At 51.9% G+C, this 18,976-nt stretch overlaps 1 protein-coding gene across 18 annotated transcripts in view; it reads left to right on the forward strand.

Annotated features, from left to right (window-relative positions):
* Nucleotides 1-18,976, forward strand: part of LOC119975484 (fibrillin-2-like) — a 188,366-nt gene that overhangs the window by 145,189 nt on the left and 24,201 nt on the right. For 17 of the 18 annotated variants that reach the window (XM_038815200.1, XM_038815199.1, XM_038815198.1 and 14 more), the window contains 3 exons: nucleotides 4,102-4,227; nucleotides 15,040-15,165; nucleotides 16,108-16,233. In XM_038815200.1, the coding sequence (XP_038671128.1) occupies nucleotides 4,102-4,227; nucleotides 15,040-15,165; nucleotides 16,108-16,233 (378 nt within the window). The remainder of the gene's footprint in view (nucleotides 1-4,101; nucleotides 4,228-15,039; nucleotides 15,166-16,107; nucleotides 16,234-18,976) is intronic. The other variant, XM_038815202.1, reaches the window with a different exon arrangement.

Below are 18,976 nucleotides of genomic sequence, written 5' to 3' on the forward strand. Positions count from 1 at the left end.
AGGAAACCTTCCTCCGACCCTTGGATAGTGTACTTGATCTTCTCCAAGTGGAGAAATTCTGCCTGGTCTGCCAGCCAGTCTGCAGCTGTGGCTGGTGCTGCTGATCGCCTGCCAAGCAGGATTTTCTGGTGTGCGATTAGGGGAAGCGAAAGCCAGGGCATCGGCCCTCTTCCCCATGTGTAGCTCTGGATAGTGTGATACCCCGAAGTTTGTCACTTTTGGGCACAGCTCCATCCTCACCCCCACCACCCCTCGCCTCGGAGAAGGCTGTCCAGATCCCAGGAAGTTTGCGGCAGGCCCAAAACATGTGGGTGTGGTTGGCCGGGCCTCTCTGGCACCGTTCACATTTGTCCTCCACCTCCGGGAAGAACCCGTTCATTCGGGTCCTGGTTAGGTGCGCTCTGTGCACCACTTTGAACTGCATGAGACTGAGCCTTGCGCAGGAGGAGGTGGAGTTGGCCCTGCTCAGTGCTTTGCTTCAGAGTCCCCAACCCCCATCTGTGTCCAGTTTGTCCCCCTCATTTCTGTTTGGTCTCGTCCAATGGCGTTCAGGCCCTGTCCAGTAGCTGTCCAAATATTTTCCCAGAGTCCCCCTTCTTTAACAATCCATATTCATCAGGTCTAATAGTGTGGTCTCCCAGGCCCTGGGGTATCCTACTGTTTCTTTGCGGAGGATGTGTTTTATTTGTAAGTGCCTTATTTCTTGCCCTGTCGGTAGTTCCCATTCCTTCAGAGTTCGTTCAGTGTCGCTGGTCTGTTTCCTATGTCGAAAGCCCTAACTGTTAGTGTTCCCCCGTAATGCCTCCATTTTTTAAAGGTGGTGTCTAGCATGGCTGGTGGGAACCTGTGGTTTCCGCAGACGGGGGCCATGGGGGACATCTTGGTCAGTCCGGTGTTGCCTCAATTGGTTCCACGTTTTCAGTGTGTCAACTACCACAGGGCTGGATGTTTATTTTGTCAGCGTGAGTGATGGGAGTGCTGCCTTGGCTCGGGCCTGGAGGGTTGTCTCCCTGCGGGGAGCCTCCTCCATCTGCACCCATTCCGAGTTGGGTTTGTGTACCCATCCCCTCACTCTCGTTGCCGTTGCTGTCCACTGGCAGTATTGCACGTTTGGTAATGCTAGGCCACCTTTAATTTTCCTCCTTTGCAGTGTTAGTTTGGGGACTCTTGGATTCTTGACACCCCCCCCCCCCCCCACACAAACGCCATGATTAAGCTGTCCATGTTTTGGAAAAGGCCTTGGGGATGAAGATTGGTATGGATCCAAGCAGGAAGAGGAACCTTGGCAGCACGTTCATTTTGATCGTCTGCACTCCCTGCCAGGGAGAGTGGGAGCGCACCCCACTTTTGCAGATTCTTTTTGACTTCCTCCACCAGGCTTGTCAGGTTCCACTTGTGGATCTGCGATCCGTCTCTGGCTATTTAGATCCCCCAGGTATTGGAATCTATTTTGGGCTATTTTAAAGGGGAGCTCCTCCAGCTCTGTTCCTCCCCCTTTGGGTTCAGCGGGAATGCCTCGCTCTTGCCCAAGTTGAGTTTGTAACCCGAGAAGGTTCCAAACTCTTTCAGGATCTGCATAATTGCTTTCAGTCCTTCCTGTGGTTTCGAGATGTATAGGAGCAGGTCATCCGCATAGAGTGAGACTCTGTGCTCTCTGTCGCCCCTTTGGATGCCTTTCCAACTTTTTGCGTCCTGCAGAGCTATCGCCAGGGGTTCGATTGTTCGGACAAACAGGAGCAGGGACAGGGGGAATCCTTGCCTTGTACCTCTGTGCAGTTGGAAGTATTCTGAGCTGGTGGTATTGGTTCAAACGCTCGCCTTGGTGGTGTTGCACAGGGGTTTCACCCAGGCGGTGAATCCTGCTCCTAGCCCAAACCTCGAGGAGGTACTTCCATTCGACTCTGTTGAAAGCCTTTTCTGCGTCCAGGGAAACGATCACCTCCAGTGTTCTCTCCCTGGGAGGGGGGGAGGTTATTATTATATTCATTAGCCGCCTGATGTTCGGAGTGAGTTGCCTACCCTTGACAAAGCCCGTCTGGTCTTCTGCCACCACCTCTGAAGCCCTCCAGCCTTTTGGCCAGGATCTTTGAGAATATTTTTGCGTCTACATTTAGTAGCAAAATCATAGAATTTACAGTGCAGAAGGAGGCCATTCAGCCCATCGAGTGCACCGGCTCTTGGAAAGAGCACCCTACTTAAGCCCACACCTCCACCTTATCCCTGTAACCCGGCAACCCTCGCTAACCTTTTTTCAACACTAAGGGCAATTTATCATGGTGAATCCACCTAACTTGCACATCTTTGGACTGTGGGAGGAAACGGGAGTAGACACGGGGAGAAAGTGCACATTCTGTCAGGTCTTTTTTGGGTATCAGTGATCCTGCTCTAGTGTAGGAGGAAAGGTGCCCCGTGCAAGCAAGTTTGCGAACATATCCCTTAGATGTGGGGCCAGGGCCAGCGCGAATATTTTATAAAAGTCCTCCGGAACCCATCCAGTCCCAGCGCCTTTCCTGCCTGCATGGAGCTGATGCTCTCCATGATTTCTCACAGATCTATTGGTGCTTCCAGACCCACCCCCGTCTGCCCTCCCCACAACTGACATACCCAGTCCGTCGAAGAGCTGTTTCATCCCGCGTCCCCGTCGGGGGGTTTGGAAGTGTACAGCCGTCGGTAGAAGGTGTCAAATGCTCGGTTGACCTCCTTTGCTTCCACTATCAGTCTTCCTCTGTTGTCCCTTATCTGAGCTATCTCCCCCGTGGCCGCCTGTTTTCTTAACTGGTGAGCCAGTATGCGGCCAGCCTTTTAGCCGTGTTTGTAGAAGGTCCCCTGTATCTGGCAAAGTTGGTGCACTGCATTCCTGGTGGATAGCAGGTTAAAGTCCATTTGTAGCATTTTACTCTCCACCAGCAGCTCTATGGTCGGGGCCTCGGAGTTCTTCCTGTCGACCTCCAAGATGCAGCCGATCAGCTGATGCCTGGCCTCCCTCTATTCACTGTCTCTGTGTGCCTTGTAGGCTCGTATATACCCTCTGATCAGAGCCTTTAATGCCTCTCAGAATGTGGAAGGTGAGACTTTCCCATTCCGATTGTTACTCATGTAGTCGCCTATGGCCTGTGATGCTCTCTGGTAGAAGTCCTTATCGGCCAAGAGGTCCGTGGCGAACCTCCATGTGCGGCGCTGGGCACGGCCCCTCTCCAACCTCACATCCACGTAGTGTAGAGTGTGGTCTGAGATGACAATCTCAGAATATTCAGCTTCTATTATTCCTGGAAGCACCATTCTTTATGCAAAGAAGTCGATACGGGTGTATATTTTGTGTACTGGTGAAGAGAACGAGAATTCCTTTTCTTCCGGGTGCAGGAACCTCCAGGTGTCCACCGCAACTATCTGTTCCATCAATGTTCCCAGTTCCTTAGCCATGCGTGGTTTTTTCTCCATTCGGGGGTTCAATCGGTCGGTTAGTGGGTACTGTAAGCAGTTAAAGTCGCCCCCCCCCCATTATCAGTCAGTGTGTGTCGATGTCAGGGATTTCTGCAAAGGTCTTTTTTTATAAAGGGTGTATTGTCCCAATTGGGAACGTACACATTCACCGGAACTACTGGTGCCCTGTCCAGGACAATGCTGACCATGACGTACCGTCCCCTTGGGTCCCTAACAGTTCTGGTCAAAGTAACTCTCATCCTCTTGCTGATCAGTATGGCTATTCCCCTAGCCCTCATCTGTCCCACCCAGCCCTTTCTTACCAGCAGTCTGTCCTTCTCCCTCAGAAAAGCAAAACCATATATATTCATCGCTCCGCCGCACCAATATTCTTGTGCAGAGCGCCCCGCCGGCAGCAGGATTATCCGTCCTACCTGGCAGCCAATGGGGTTTTCCATTGTGGGCAACACGATGCTGGCAGGAAATACCCAGGTGTGGATGCAATGCCGGCACAACATGAATCCCACCAGCAGAGAATCCAGGCCGTTTTCATTGAATTACAGAAGAATCTAACAGTATGGATTTCTGTAGGATGTGTTAGACATGTGTGATGTAGATTGAAAACTAGTGATCAAGTGTGAATGAAGCTGAACAAGGAATAACTGGATATGTTTTTTGCAGATATCGATAAATGTGCAACCAACACATCAACCTGTCAACAAATCTGCACCAATACAATTGGAAGCTTCAATTGCAGTTGCCATCCTGGATTTAGCACCAATGTGACAAATACTTCTCTTTGTGATGGTAGGAAATTTTCAATCATTCACAGCCTCAGAAACTTTGATTCGCAAATTATACTTAGTCTAAATTCTCTCAATGTCCAGCATATTCTACACCACTACAAGCAAGGTCTTTCACTAGCTTCCAAGTTAAACAATAAGAGGTTATCTACAAGAATCTGCCTAGGAAATCTTCAATCATTCAGACTCTGAAACTTTTGATTCACAAATTATACTTGGTTTAAATGCTCTCACAGTCCAGAATATACTAGGCAGCTACAAACAAGGGGTTGGATTCTCCAAAACTGGAGCCATGTCCCCACGCTGACGGGAACGGTGGCAAAATGGCGCAAAATGGCCACCGATTCCCCATTTTGCTGGGGGCTAGCATGACAGCAGCATAGAGCACCCGGCTTTTGCTGCCCATACGCCCCGGAGAATTGCCGGGTCCGTGACCGCGCATGCGTATGGCAGCGGCCGCGCCATGCTTCATGGCGGCCGCCGTTCGCGGACCCAGCCCGTGAAATAGTGCCCCGCCCCTTTGTTCGGCTCGCGCACCCTGGACCATCTCCCACAGTGCCCCAAGCCCCCAATAATGCCAACCCCTGCCCAAGGATCGCCCCTCTCCCGACTGTGGCAGTGTTGGACTGAGTCCGCAGCTGCCATGCCGAGTTCCCGACAGGATGGGACCACACGCGACCCACACTGTTGGGAACTCGGGCGGTCGGGGGCGGACCATTGGGGGGGTGGGCGTCAGACAATGTTCTGAGGCCATTGATACGCGGTGCGGCATATTCCTAGAGTACCTCACTTTGGAAGGGGGCGGAGCATCGCAAAAACGTCACCACCCCTGATTTGGTTGGGAACCCTGATTCTCCAGCCGATCACCGAACACGATTTCGGTGTCGGCAACCAAAGAATCCAACCCAAGGTCTTTCTCTTACTTCTCAGTTAAACAGCAAGAAGTTATCGACAATAATCTGTCTATCTGTGGCAAATCAGCTTTGAGGGCAGATTATGGTTTCCATTTGGTAAATTCTTAGACGGTGTGGAAATTCTATTTACAATTCAGAGTTTTGGATAACGGAATGTGCTTTACACATCTGAATTATTTGCCATTTCTCAGGGTTGCTACTCATTGTGGATGGAATGTGGTATCCTGATCAGGGAAGGATCAATATGCTCACTGCAAGGGAATCAGTAGGTTTGTCGTAGTGATCAGTCCTGTTCAACATCACTAACATGCGTTGATTATTTGGAATGACAAATTTCAATTGCAGTGAACATTGAGCAATATGAGCTGGCCAAAGGAAATGGGCCAAAGGTGCGTCGCAGCCTCCCTTGCTTTCTGCCCCCCTGTGTTAGCCCTTCTCGCCAGTATGGTGGCTCCTCTCCCAGTGCTTGTCTAGGTCTGGTTCTGTTTTACATTCTCTTCCACCCCTTTTCTCATCCCTTTGCCTGCTTTTCATATCCTCGCTCCCCTTGCCCTGCACCCCCTCATCACATTGGGGGAAGAGACAAGACCGAAAACGAGGCAGCACATGCATAAAATGCTTGTGCACATAGTTTATGATATTATTCTCTCTCTTTGCAGTCTGTTCTCCGCTCTCCATTTCTTTCCTTTTCTGCCCCTGCAGCTTTCATCGCTGTCGCGATTGCTTTCCCTCCCAGTTGATCGTTTTAAGAGACTCCTCAGCCTCCGCCGGGGTGTTGAAGTACAGTTTTTTGACCTTGGAATGGCACCCAGAGTCTGGCCGAGAGTAGCATTTAAAATCGAACCCCACTTTTGTAGAGCGCTCTATTAAACTCGGCCCTCTTTTTTGCTAGGTCCGCCCCAATGTCCTGGTACACGCTGATTCTATGTCCTTCCCACGGGCATGATTTCGTCTGACGGGTTACCTTAAGATCTTTTCTCGGTCTTGGAACAGGTCCAGCTTTGTGATTATTGCCCTGGGCTGCTCCCCGGTTTTGGGTTTGGGCCGAAGCAACCTGTGTGTCCGATCCATTTCTGGGGGTTTGGAAAGTCCTCTCTCCTCACTAGCTTGCCCACCATTTGGATAATGTAACTCGTTGGACATCTTTCCTCTATCCCCTCTGGTAGACCCACTATTCGGATGTTTTGCTGTCTGGATCTGTTTTCCTGGTTCTCCACTTTCCCTTTTAGGCTCCCCTGAGCTGCCACCAACCTTCTCACATTGGTTTCCAGAGCTACACTCCTGTCGCTCTGGTCCGCATCTGCTTTCTCCAGATCCAGGATCGTTCTTTCCTGTGCCACTACCTTCCGTCCCAGGGCTTCAATGGTGCGCTGCATGGTGTTTGTCGCCACCGACATCACCTCTTCATCATCATGTGGAGCTCCATCCTGACCGCTTCTTTCATTGCATTCATCTCCTTTTTTAGCACATTCCTCCAGTCGTCCCCCTGTGCTGGGGGAGGGGGTGTTACGTCCTGCTCCTGCTCCTGCTCCCCTTTTGGTTCGCTGACCTTTCCCCGTCCTAGTTCGTCTGAGTCTCCGCCTCGCCTCGTGGGGCCGCCTGTCTGCTGTCCCGCTGTTCCTGCCCTTTCCTTCGCTGCTTTTTTCCGATATTCCGCCGTCAACTCGGTTTATTGTTGCCAGGCATGTTCTTCTCCTGTGTCCTTTGTATTCGGGTAAGTTTTGATGGGTTTTTCGGCGTAAATTTCCAATAAATGGACTTTGTTGGGTCCGATTGGGAGGAGAGCCACCTGATGTGTGTGCTCTCAGCACATTACCGCCACCAGAAATCGTATCGTCTATCGTTCTTCATTTGATGCATCTTCTGATATCTCTGCAGTGCCCATCTGGAAAGGCTTATTTTGCTTTTTCTGGTCAAATACTTGTGTGTGAAATTATTTTGCTTCTTGCAGTTACAACACTACTTTCCCCATTCTGGGTAATTCTTCTTTTCGTATGCGTGCTGTGCTACGCAGGAGTTGCATCCTACTCTTGGTCTGTGATTGATCCAATCTTTGCGCTTGAACTGTCTCACAGCACGATGCATCTCTATTCTTCTGTGCACTACGTATGCTCGAGCCGATGTTTCTCAACTTATCCATTTCGACACATATCAATCTCTTTCTTTAGTGTCAGTTCCTCAACTGTGGTAGAAGGTTTCTCACCGAGGGGTCTCACACCTCAGCCCAATCTATCTTTAATCAGATCATAATTTAGTTGCCAAATTCACATGATTTATTAGTTTGTTTTTTTTTATAAATGTTTTTATTCAGTTTTCGTATTTTATATTGAACAAATTACAAATTGTTAGGAGAGAGAAACAAAAAAAAACAAACAAAAACAAACACGCAAAAATTAACATACATATTTACAGGTAAGCATCTTCATAGTAGTAACTGCGCCCCCCCCCCCCTCAACATGTTTATTTAGCTTGGTTTTGGGCCTTAGCTAGCCATCGAACCCCCGTAACGAACCTGTAGCCCCCCCCCCCCTCCCGCTACCTTCCCCCGACTATTCTTCCTCTTGTACATTGGCCACAAATAGGTCCCGGAACAGTTGCATGAATGGCTCCCACGTTCTGTGGAAGCCGTCGTCCGACCCTCGGATGGCAAATTTGATTTTCTCCATTTGGAGAGATTCCGAGAGGTCGGACAGCCAGTCCGCAGCTCTGGGCGGTGCTGCTGACCGCCAGCCAAACAGGATTCTACGGCGGGCGATCAGGGAGGCAAAGGCAAGGGCGTCCGGCCTCCTCCCCAGGAATAGATCTGGCTGGTCTGAAACCCCGAAGACCGCCACTATCGGGCATGGCTCCACCCTCACCCCCACCACTTTGGACATAGCCTCGAAGAAGGCTGTCCAGTACTCCACAAGTCTGGGGCAAGACCAGAACATGTGGGCGTGGTTGGCCGGGCCTCTTTGGCACCGCTCACATCTGTCTTCCACCTCCGGGAAGAACCTACTCATACGGGTTCTTGTTAGGTGGGCTCTATGTACCACTTTTAGTTGCGTCAGGCTGAGCCTTGCGCACGTGGAGGTGGAGTTGACCCTATGCAGTGCTTCGCTCCAGAGTCCCCACCCTATCTCCATCCCCAGGTCGTCCTCCCATTTCCTCCTTGTTGCGTCCAGTACGGTGTCGTCCCTATCTACCAGTCGGTCATACATGTCACTACAGTTCCCTTTCTCTAGGATACTTGCGTCCAGTAGGTCTTCCAGTAGTGTCTGTCGTGGCGGTTGTGGGTACGTCCTTGTCTCCTTTCGTAGGAAGTTTTTGAGCTGCAGGTACCGTAGCTCGTTCCCCCCAGCTAGCTGAAATTTCTCTGTCAGTTCGTCCAGTGTTGCGATCCTGTCGTCCGTGTATAGGTCCCTGACTGTCAATGTTCCCCCGTCCTGCCTCCACCTTTTGAAGGTGGCGTCGGTCAGTGCTGGTTTGAACCTATGGTTGTTGCAGATGGGAGCCCTGTTCGACATTTTGGTCAGGCCAAGTTGCTGCCGCAGTTGGTTCCAGGATTGGAGGGTGGCTGTCACCACTGGGCTGCTGGAGTGTTTTTTGGGTGGGGATGGGAGTGCTGCCGTGGCGAGGGCCCGGAGGGAGGTTCCCATGCAGGAGGCCTCCTCCGCACGCACCCACTCAGCTTCTGGCTCCTGGATCCATCCCCTTACTCGCTCGGCTGTTGCTGCCCAGTGGTAGAATTGTAGATTCGGGAGGGCTAACCCTCCCCTGGTTTTTGTTTTTTGTAAGACCTTCTTTGGGATCCTAGCATTTTTACCCCCCCATACGAACGCCATGATGAGTTTGTCCAGCGCTTTGAAAAAGGCCTTGGGGATGTAGATCGGAATGGATCTAAACAGGAAGAGGAACCTGGGCAGTACGTTCATTTTGATCGTCTGAACTCTCCCCGCGAGGGAGAGCGGGAGTGTGTTCCATCTTTGCAGGTCCTTTTTAACTTCCTCCGTCAGGCTGGTGAGGTTCCATTTGTGGATCCCTTTCCAGTCATGGGCTATTTGGATCCCCAGGTAGCGGAATTTATGTCGGGCTTGTTTGAACGGCAGCCCCTTTAGTGCTGCCCCCCCCCCCCCCCCCCCCTTGCGGGTGTAATGGGAAGATCTCACTTTTGCTCATGTTGAGTTTGTAGCCCGAGAAGGCTCCAAACTCTTTCAGGAGCGCGATGATTCCGTCCATGCTGCTTTGTGGGTCCGAGATATAGAGGAGCAGATCATCCGCATAGAGTGAGACTCTGTGCTCTCTACCTCCCCTTCGGATCCCCCTCCAATTTTTTGCTGCCCTGAGCGCGATTGCTAGCGGTTCAATTGCTAGTGCGAACAGCAGCGGGGACAGTGGGCATCCTTGTCTGGTGCCCCTGTGCAGCTGGAAGTATTGGGAGTTGGTATTGTTGGTCTGTACACTCGCCATGGGAGCGTTGTACAGGAGCTTTACCCAAGCGGTGAACCCTGTTCCAAGCCCGAACCGCTCCAGTACCTCTATGAGGTATTTCCACTCGACTCTGTCGAAGGCCTTTTCTGCGTCCAGGGAGACGATCACCTCTTGTGTTCTCTCCCCGGAGGGGGTCATTATCACGTTCAGCAGGCGCCTGATGTTCGCGGTCAGCTGTCTACCTTTGACAAAGCCCGTCTGGTCCTCTGTGACCACCTCAGGTACACAGTCTTCTAGCCTTTTGGCTAGGATTTTGGCCTGTATTTTGGCGTCTGCATTCAGCAGAGATATGGGTCTGTATGACCCACATTCCGTTGGGTCTTTGTCTTTCTTAGGTATCAGCGAGATTGAGGCCTGTGCTAACGTGGGTGGCAACGTGCCCCTAGCTAGCGAGTCTGTGAACATCTCCCGCAGGTGCGGGGCCAGCGCTGTCGCAAATTTTTTGTAGAAGTCCGCCGGGAATCCGTCCGGTCCCGGCGCCTTCCCCGCCTGCATGGAGCTAATGCTCTCCATGATCTCTCCCAGTGCTAGTGGTGCTTCCAGATCCCGTTTTCTGCCCTCTCCCACAACTGGTATGTTCAGTCCGTCAAGAAACCGGTTCATCCCAGCCTTCCCCGTTGGGGGCTCTGAGGTGTACAGCTCTTGGTAGAAGGCCTTGAAGGTTTTGTTAATCCTCTCTGGTTCTGTTTCCAACGTGCCTCTGGTATCTCTGATTTGCGCAATTTCCCTGCTGGCTGCCTGCTTTCTCAGCTGGTGGGCCAACAGGCGGCTGGCTTTGTCTCCGTGTTCGTATAGGGCCCCGCGTGCCTGGCGGAGTTGGTGTACTGCTTTCCTGGTGGAGAGCAGGTCAAAGTTCCTTTGTAATTCTTTTCTCTCCGCCAGGAGTTCTACAGTCGGGGCCTCGGAGTATTTATGGTCTACCTCCAGTATGGAGTCGACCAGCTTCTGCCTAGCCACCCTTTCCTCCCTATCTCTTTGCGCTTTGTAGGCTATGATTTCCCCTCTTAGTACGGCCTTAAGCGCTTCCCAGAACGTGGAGGGTGAGACCTCCCCGTTTTGGTTGATCTCAGTGTACTCCGCTATGGCCTGCGCTATCCTTTCGCTGAAGGCCTTGTCAGCTAGTAAGGCACCGTCCAACCTCCATTTGGGGCGCTGGGCCCTTCCCGTCTCTAGCCGCACATCCATGTAGTGTGGAGCGTGGTCTGATATCACAATTGCGGAGTATTCCACCTTGTCTATCTCTGGAAGCACCGTTTTCCCCACCACAAAGAAGTCAATTCTGGTGTACACGTTGTGTACTGGGGAGAAGAAAGAGAATTCTTTCTCCCCCGGGTGGGCGAATCTCCAGGGGTCTACTGCTCCCATCTGCTCCATATAGTGGCTGAGTTCCCTTGCCATGTTTGAGGTTTTCCCCGTTCTGGGGTTTGATCTGTCCGTCGTTGGGTCCTGTACACAGTTGAAGTCCCCCCCCATGATTAGTCGGTACGTCGCTATGTCCGGGATTTCTGCCATGGTCTTTTGGATGAAGCTCGTGTCGTCCCAGTTGGGCGCGTACACGTTAACTAGAACTACCGGCGCCCCATCCAGGGCCCCGCTGACCATGACATACCGTCCCCCTGGGTCCGTAACCGTCTTTGTCGCCCTAAACATTGTCCTCTTGCCAATCAGGATCGCCACCCCCCTGGCCCTTGCCCCATAACAGGAATGATAGGTTTGTCCCACCCAGCCCTTTCTTACCCGCAGTTGGTCCTGCTCCCTCAAGTGCGTCTCTTGGAGGAAGACTATGTCGGCCCTCATGTTTCTAAGGTGGGTGAGGACTCTAGATCTCTTCACTGGGCCGTTAAGTCCCCTTACGTTCCAGGTGACTATTCTGGTGGGGGGCTTCTGCCCCCTTGCTCCTGTGGGGTTAACCATATTTGTCCGGTGGACGCGCCCCTGCCCTCTGGGGTTTCCCTTTGTTAGGGGGCCGTCCAGGATGTCCACTATCACTGCTCTCCCCATGCGGTCGGGTCCCTGCGCTCCGGGGTTCCCCCTTGTCCCGGGGACACCCGCCATGGCCGTCCACTTTGTGTCCGCCACGCGGGTAGTCCCCTGCACTCCGGGGGGCCCCTTCACCCACAGACCGCACTGGGTGGGTGCTTGCAGCAGTTCCCTGTTTCGAGCCCTTGTCTGTGGCACTTTGTGGCCCTATTCCCTTACTGGCCTCTTTTGTCCCTTCGTCCCTGCGTTTCCCCTCCCTGGTCTCTCGCCCCCCGAGTGCCCCCCCCCCCGCTCTATCCCTTTCGGGGATACCCCTGTGTACCCCTCCATTGCCCCTCTCTCCCCCATTCCTGTCCCCATTTGCTCTCCCACCTTTGATGGGTGATCCCCCCCTCCCCTGCCTGGCGCCTTCCCCCCTGTTGGGGGTGCGCTGCGGCCCTGCTCTGTTGCGCGCCCCCTTCGCTAGCTTTCCTGCTAGCACGGTGGCTCCCCTCTCGGAGGTTGCTGTCCCGCTTCCCCTCTCCCCTCTCCAGTACTCCCGTTCCCTCGTGCCGGGGCCTGGCCTCCCACCTGGAGCGGGCCCTTGGGCATTGGGTTGTTTTCCGTTCTGGGTGTTCCTGCCAGGGGGGAGGGGGCTGGCTTTGCCTCGCCCCTCCCCACCCCCCCCGTCGGCATGACGTATCTCCTTGCCATGGGCCCCTCGTCCCTACTTCCCATGGCGTTTTTCCAGCCCGTGCTCCTCGACGAATCTATTCGCCTCGGCAGGGGCTGTAAAGAAATATTCCTTGTGTTGGTATGTGACCCAGAGTTTTGCTGGGTACAGCATACCAAAACGTACTTTGTTCTTATAGAGAGCTGCTTTCGCTCTGTTGAACTCCGCCCGTCTCTTAGCTATGTCCGCTCCAAAATCCTCGTAGATTCGGATGGCGTGCCCGTCCCAATTGCAGGCTCTATTCTCCTTGGCCCAGCGCAGGATTGTCTCCCTATCCCGGTACCGGTGCAGTCTGGCTATAACTGCTCTCGGTTTTTCCCCTTCCTTGGGCTTCGGGCGCAGTGACCGATGAGCTCTGTCCATTTCCGGTGGGGTGGGAAAAGTTTCCCGCCCCACTAAGGAGCCCAGCATCGCAGCCACGAATGTTGTGGGATTTCTACCCTCTATCCCCTCTGGCAGGCCCACTATCTTAATATTTTGCCTTCTCGAGCTGATCTCCTGGTCGTCTACCCTGCCCTTCAGGCTCCCCTGTGTTGCACTCAGTTTCACCATTCCCCTCTCCAGGGATATGACCCGGTCGCTCGCGTCAGTCGCTGCCTTCTCCAGCTCTTTAATGGTTGCCCCCTGGGCTTCCAGTATCTTCCCTTGGGCTTCCAGTATCTTCCCTTGGGCATCCACTTTCTTCTCCAATCTGGTCAGAACCTGCTGCACCCCTGACATGGCCCTGGTCACTGCTGCCTGTGCTGCGGCCTCTGCGTCTGCTTTTAACTCTGCCTTGATTGCCTGCAGCTGCTCCCTCACCACCTCGGCAAAGGCTTCCTTCCAATTCACGCCCCCCTCTAACTCCAGGGGAGAGGTTGCCCGCCCGTCCAGCTCTTCTGGATGCGGCGAAGCATCCTTCCCGCCGCTTCGCGTGTTGACTCGTTCGCCCGAGCTGGCTTTCCCTTTGCCCAGTCTACTTCCGGTGCCCCCTTTCTCTTGGCTCCCTTCTGGCACTTTTTTCTCCCCCTTCCCCTTCATCTTTTCTTCTCTCCTTGTTCTTCTTTTTCCCCCTTTTCCGCACCCTATTTTTATTTTATTTATTATTATATATCTATATATGTATATATATATATATATATTTTTTTTTTAAAAATTTATTTCCCCTACCCCTTTTCTCTTTTCTTTTGGGAAGAACAGAAATACAAGTCTCTTTTTTCTTTTTTCTTTTGTCTTCTTTCCCCACTCAACCAGGAGAGAGAGAGAGTCCCTTTGTCTTTGCCACGTGGTGGTCACAGCAGTTGGGGGGGGGGGGGGGGAGGGGCGAGTGGGCCGGTGGTTGCTGCCGGGGGGGGGGGGGGGGTGTCCCCGCTGCTGGCTGGGGGGGGGGGGGTGTCCCCGCTGCTGGCTGGGGGGGGGGGTCCCCGCTGCTGGCTGGGGGGGGGGGGGTCCCCGCTGCTGGCTGGGGGGGGGGGGGGTGTCCCCGCTGCTGGCTGGGGGGGGGGGTGTCCCCGCTGCTGGCTGGGGGGGGGGGGGGGGGTGTCCCCGCTGCTGGCTGGGGGGGGGTGGGGGGTGGGGGGTGTCCCCGCTGCTGGCTGGGGGGGGGGTGGGGGGTGTCCCCGCTGCTGGCTGGGGGGGGGGTGTCCCCGCTGCGGGGGGTGGGTGTCCCCGCTGCTGGCTGGGGGAGGGGGGGGTGTCCCCGCTGCTGGCTGGGGGGGGGGGAGAGAAGAGGGGCCGCCGCCGCCGCACCGCTCCTGGCCCGCGTGGGGGGGGGGGGGGGGAGAGAAGAGGGGCCGCCGCCGCCGCACCGCTCCTGGCCCGCGTGGGGGTGGGGGGGGGAGAGAAGAGGGGCCGCCGCCGCCGCACCGCTCCTGGCCCGCGTGGGGGGGGGGGGGGAGAGAAGAGGGGCTGCCGCCGCCGCCGCACCGCTCCTGGCCCGCGTGGGGGGTGGAGGGAGAGGGGATGGACCTGCTGCTGTTGGGCTCCCCTGTCGCCGCTCCGCTGCCGCTCCGGCTCCTCCGCTCCGGCTCCTCCGCTCCCGCTCCGGCTCCTCCGCTCCTCCGCTCCGGCTCCTCCGCTCCGGCTCCTCCGCTCCCGCTCCGGCTCCTCCGCTCCGGCTCCTCCGCTCCCGCTCCGGCTCCTCCGCTCCTCCGCTCCCGCTCCGGCTCCTCCGCTCCCGCTCCGGCTCCTCTGCCGGCGCTCCTCCTCCGCCGTCCGGCCTGTCGGGGGGGGGGGTTGTTCTTCTTGTCTGCCGCTTGCGGGAGCCCCTCTCCCTGCGACCTCCTCGCTCGCCGCCCGGAAGTCAAGTCTCACATGATTTATTAGTTGTGAGAATCCTGCCCATGGTATCTATTGGATAAATCAATATGCTATTGTAGATTGCGAATACTTTTCACTATTTCATATCTCAGTCTTGTTCTGCAATGCACTTTGACTCATTGGTCCTTTTTAAAAAAACATAAATCAGGAAAGGAACATTGCAGTTTGACAAGGACAGTACAGGAAAGTGGCTTCCAGTTGATGGAAGGACTGACTGGTGAGGTCAGAATAGGGAGGTCAAGGCCAATAGCACCAATATATATTTAGTAATGCTCTATAAAGCCACATTTTAGCTATGAAAGACAATACCGAGGATATTGTTGTTCAATTATTCAATATTATAAAATCCTAAAGGAAGTGTTTTAAACATGTTATGTAAACTGTCACTGTATGGTCTAATGCCAATGAAACTGAGTAGGAATAATTGGATATTTTTCTACAGATATCGATGAATGTACAACCAACACATCAACTTGTCAACAAATCTGCACCAATACAATTGGAAGCTTCAGATGCAGTTGCCCATCTGGATTCAGCATCAACGTGACAAACACTTCTCTTTGCGATGGTAGGGAATCTTCAAACAAACTGATTCACTGCAAGTGATGATTTATGAATTGTGCTCCATCTAACAGCCATCATTACGTTGCAAATCAAAACGGCTTCAAGTGAAGATTTGGTACTCCTTAATCATGAATCAGAAGCTGACTTCATTATAACGCGCACAGATTGTCATAATCTGTATGTCAGATATCATGTATACCATGGTGCAGACACACACACTGATGGACATACACTAGGACCTATCAACATGCACAAACACCGCAGCCGATCACCAGCTAGAACACACTCACTATAAAGACAGAGGGCATCACTTTTCCCGCTCATTCAGGATGCAGCCTCTCAGAAGCACAAAAGCTTATCAGTTACAGTACAGACTCTCACCACGTGCTGAGTGATTCGACTGGTTCGGACAGGCACAGGTCTCTAGTTAATCTAGCATCGTGTAAACCCACAGTAATAGTATGTTTAGCAATTTATAAGAGTTAATAAAATAGTGTTGAACTATATTCAGTGTTGGTGGCCTGTATGTGTTTCACGGATCCAGAGCGCCCAACACATCACAGGTAAACAGCTATAAGTTGTTTGCAGAATATGGTATTTATTGGATAAATCAATATGCTATTGGAATTGTGAACATCTTTCACTATTTCTCGATATTCCATTAATCAGTGCTGCTGTCACCGAACGTGAATGGGGAGGGAAAATTGTAGCTTAGTGAGGTCAGAATAGGGAGGTCAAGGCCAATAGCACCAATATATTTGGTAATGCTTTATAAAGCCACATTTTAGCTATGAAAGACAATTCTGATGATATTATTGTTCAATTACAGATACACATAATATTATAAAATCCGAAAGGAAGTGTTTTAAACCTGTGATGTAAATTGTCACTTTATGGTCTAATGTCAATGAAACCGAGTTAGGAATAATTGGATATTTTTCTACAGATATCGATGAATGTGCAACCAACACATCAACTTGTCAACAAATCTGCACCAATACAATTGGAAGCTTCAATTGCAGTTGCTATCCTGGATATGGCACCAATGTGACAAACACGTCTCTTTGTGATGGTAGGAAATTTACAAAGATTCAGATTCTCAGAAACTGTTGATTGGCACATACTAAGTGTGAGGTGTTTAAATTCAATGTCTTCTACATTCTGGATGGCTACAAACAAGCTCTTAGCGTTCTTTCACAATTAAACAAACAATAAGAGAGTGACGACAATAATTTTAAAAATTAATTTCATGGGATGTGTGCATCGCTGGTTAGGCCAGCATTTATTCCCAATCCCTAGTTGCCCTTCAGAAGGTGGTGCTGAGCTGCCTTCTTAACCCGCTGTAGTCCTTGAGGTGCAGGTAAACCCACTGTGCTGTTGGGGAGGGAGTTCCAGGATCTTGCCCCAGCGACAGTGAAAGAGCAATGATATATTTCCAAGTCAGGATGGTGAGTGACGTGGAGGGGAACCTCCAGGTGGTGGGGTTCCCAGGTATCTGCTGCTCTTGTCCTTCTAGGTAGTAGTGGTCGTGGGTTTGGAAGATGTTGTCTAAGGAACCTTGGTGAGTTACTGCAGTGCATCCTGTAGATGGTGCACATGCCTGCCATTGTTCATCGGTGGTGGAGGGTTTGTATGTTTGTGAAAGGGGGAGCAATCCAGTGGGCTGCTTTGTTCTGGATGATGTTGAGCTTCTTGAGTGTTGTTGGAGCTGCATTCACCCAGGCAAGTGGAGCGTATTCCATTTCACTCCTGAGTTGTGCCTTACAGATGGTGGACAAGCTTTGCAGAGTCAGGGGGTGAGTTACTCTCCATATGATTTCGAGCCTTTGACCTGCCCTGGTAGCTACAGTATTAATGTGGCTAGTCCCGTTCAGTTTCTGGTCAATGGCAACCCCCAGGATGTTGAATGTGAGGGATTCAGCGATGGTAATGCCATTGAATGTCAAGGGGCAGTGCTAGATCCTCACTTGTAGGAGATGCTCATTGCCTGGCACTCGTGTGGCGCAAATGTAACTTGCGACTTGTTGGCCCAAGCCTGGATATTGTCAGGTCTTGCTGCATTTGGTCATGAATTGCTTCATTATCTGAGTATTTGCGAATGGTGCTGAATGTTGTGCAGTCATCCGCAAACATCTCAATTACTGACCTTATGATGGAAAGCAAGTCATAGATAAAGCAGCTGAAGATGGTTGGGCCTAGGACAGTACCCTGAGGAACACCTGCAGTGATGTCCTGGTGTTGAGATTATTGACCTCTAACCACCACAACCAACTTCCTTTGTGCCAAGTATGGCTCCAACCAGCGGAGAGTTTTCCCTCTGATTTCCATTGACTCCAGTTTAGCTAGGGCTCCTTGATGCTGTACTTGGTCAAATGCTGCAAGGGTAGTCAATCTCATCTAACCTCTAGCACTCAGCTCATTTGTCCATTAATCTGTGCCCATGAGCAATAATTATATTTCAATTGCAGTTTATGGATTCCAATGTGGCAAATTCACAAACTACCAGGAAATCGCAAATTTGATTTCAAAACTTGGACCAAAGGCTTTTAAGTTGCACTTCATGACTTACCATTAATTAGGGTCCTGGACATTCAGTATCAATGGGGGTCTCAAGTTGTAGTTTGATGAAGGCGGGTGCAGAACATCCTGGCCAAGAGAATCAATACATTAAGCATAGTGATCTGTTGTGCCGCACCCCAGCGGGAAGATGTAAATGAATGCAGATGGGCCTTGATGACCCTTTTGCATCCACTGAGCGGGCCCGGCACCCTATTCTCCGACCCACTGTGATTCTCCAGTTCCCTGGGCCTGGAAACATGTGGGTGAGGATTACTCCAAGTCTCATCAAACATGTGCCTGAAGTGGTGGCCCTCGCAGTGGGCCAAGGGGGTGAGCTCCCCCCGCTCCCCCCTCCATCATCACCCTCTCCCCCCCACCCCCACACACAGGGCATGACCTGTGGTTGATGTTTTAAAACATTTTAAAAGCGTGCCCCAATCTCTAAGTGATCTTGAGGGTCCCCCACACCTCTAGGCAGTGTCATCCCCCACACACATGGGCATTACCCTCCAGCCCCGTAGGGAGGACACCCCATTATGGAGTTACTGAGGGCCCTCTCCCTTTTTAGGCCTCCCATTTGGTCCACGCCTTTTAGGACCCCCACCTTTCACCCCACCAACCTTTATTAGGTCCCTAATAAAGGGTTGACAATTTAGGACTGAAATGAAAAAACATTTTTTCACTCAAAGGGTAGCAAACCTTTGTGATTCTCTGCCACAGAAGGCTGTGGAGGCCAAGTCACTGAATGTATTCAAGAAAGAGATAGACAATCTTTTAGATTTTAATAGCATCAAGGAGTTTGGGAAGAAAATAGCAATATGGAATTGAGATAGAGGATTGGTCATGATCATATGGAATGGCAGGGCAGGCCTGAAGGGCCGAATGGCCTACTCTTGTTCGTGATTTCTAAGTTTAAATGTACTTAAGTTTCTTGATTAGACGAGATGAGAGGCCCTGCAAGGACATGATGTCAATGTCCTTCTCCCGATCCACCTGGTCAGTGGTAGGTAGGAAGGATCTGGAATGGACATCAGCAAGGTACAACTCCTTGTCAAACTTGTAGGTGACGCTGAGGTTGTACCACTATAATGAGCATCATGTTCTGCAGTCATGCAGACGCATTGTGTAGAGGCATTTTTAGAATAGTGATGTGTGAAAAATAGTGATGAATAGCTGATGATCAGTTTCAACATGAAGAGGGTGGCCAGATATGAAGTTATTAAATTGGCAAAAATTAGGGCAAAAAGTCCTTCTCG

The sequence above is a fragment of the Scyliorhinus canicula genome, chromosome 13 (assembly GCF_902713615.1).
Source record: "Scyliorhinus canicula chromosome 13, sScyCan1.1, whole genome shotgun sequence".
NCBI lineage: Eukaryota > Metazoa > Chordata > Chondrichthyes > Carcharhiniformes > Scyliorhinidae > Scyliorhinus > Scyliorhinus canicula.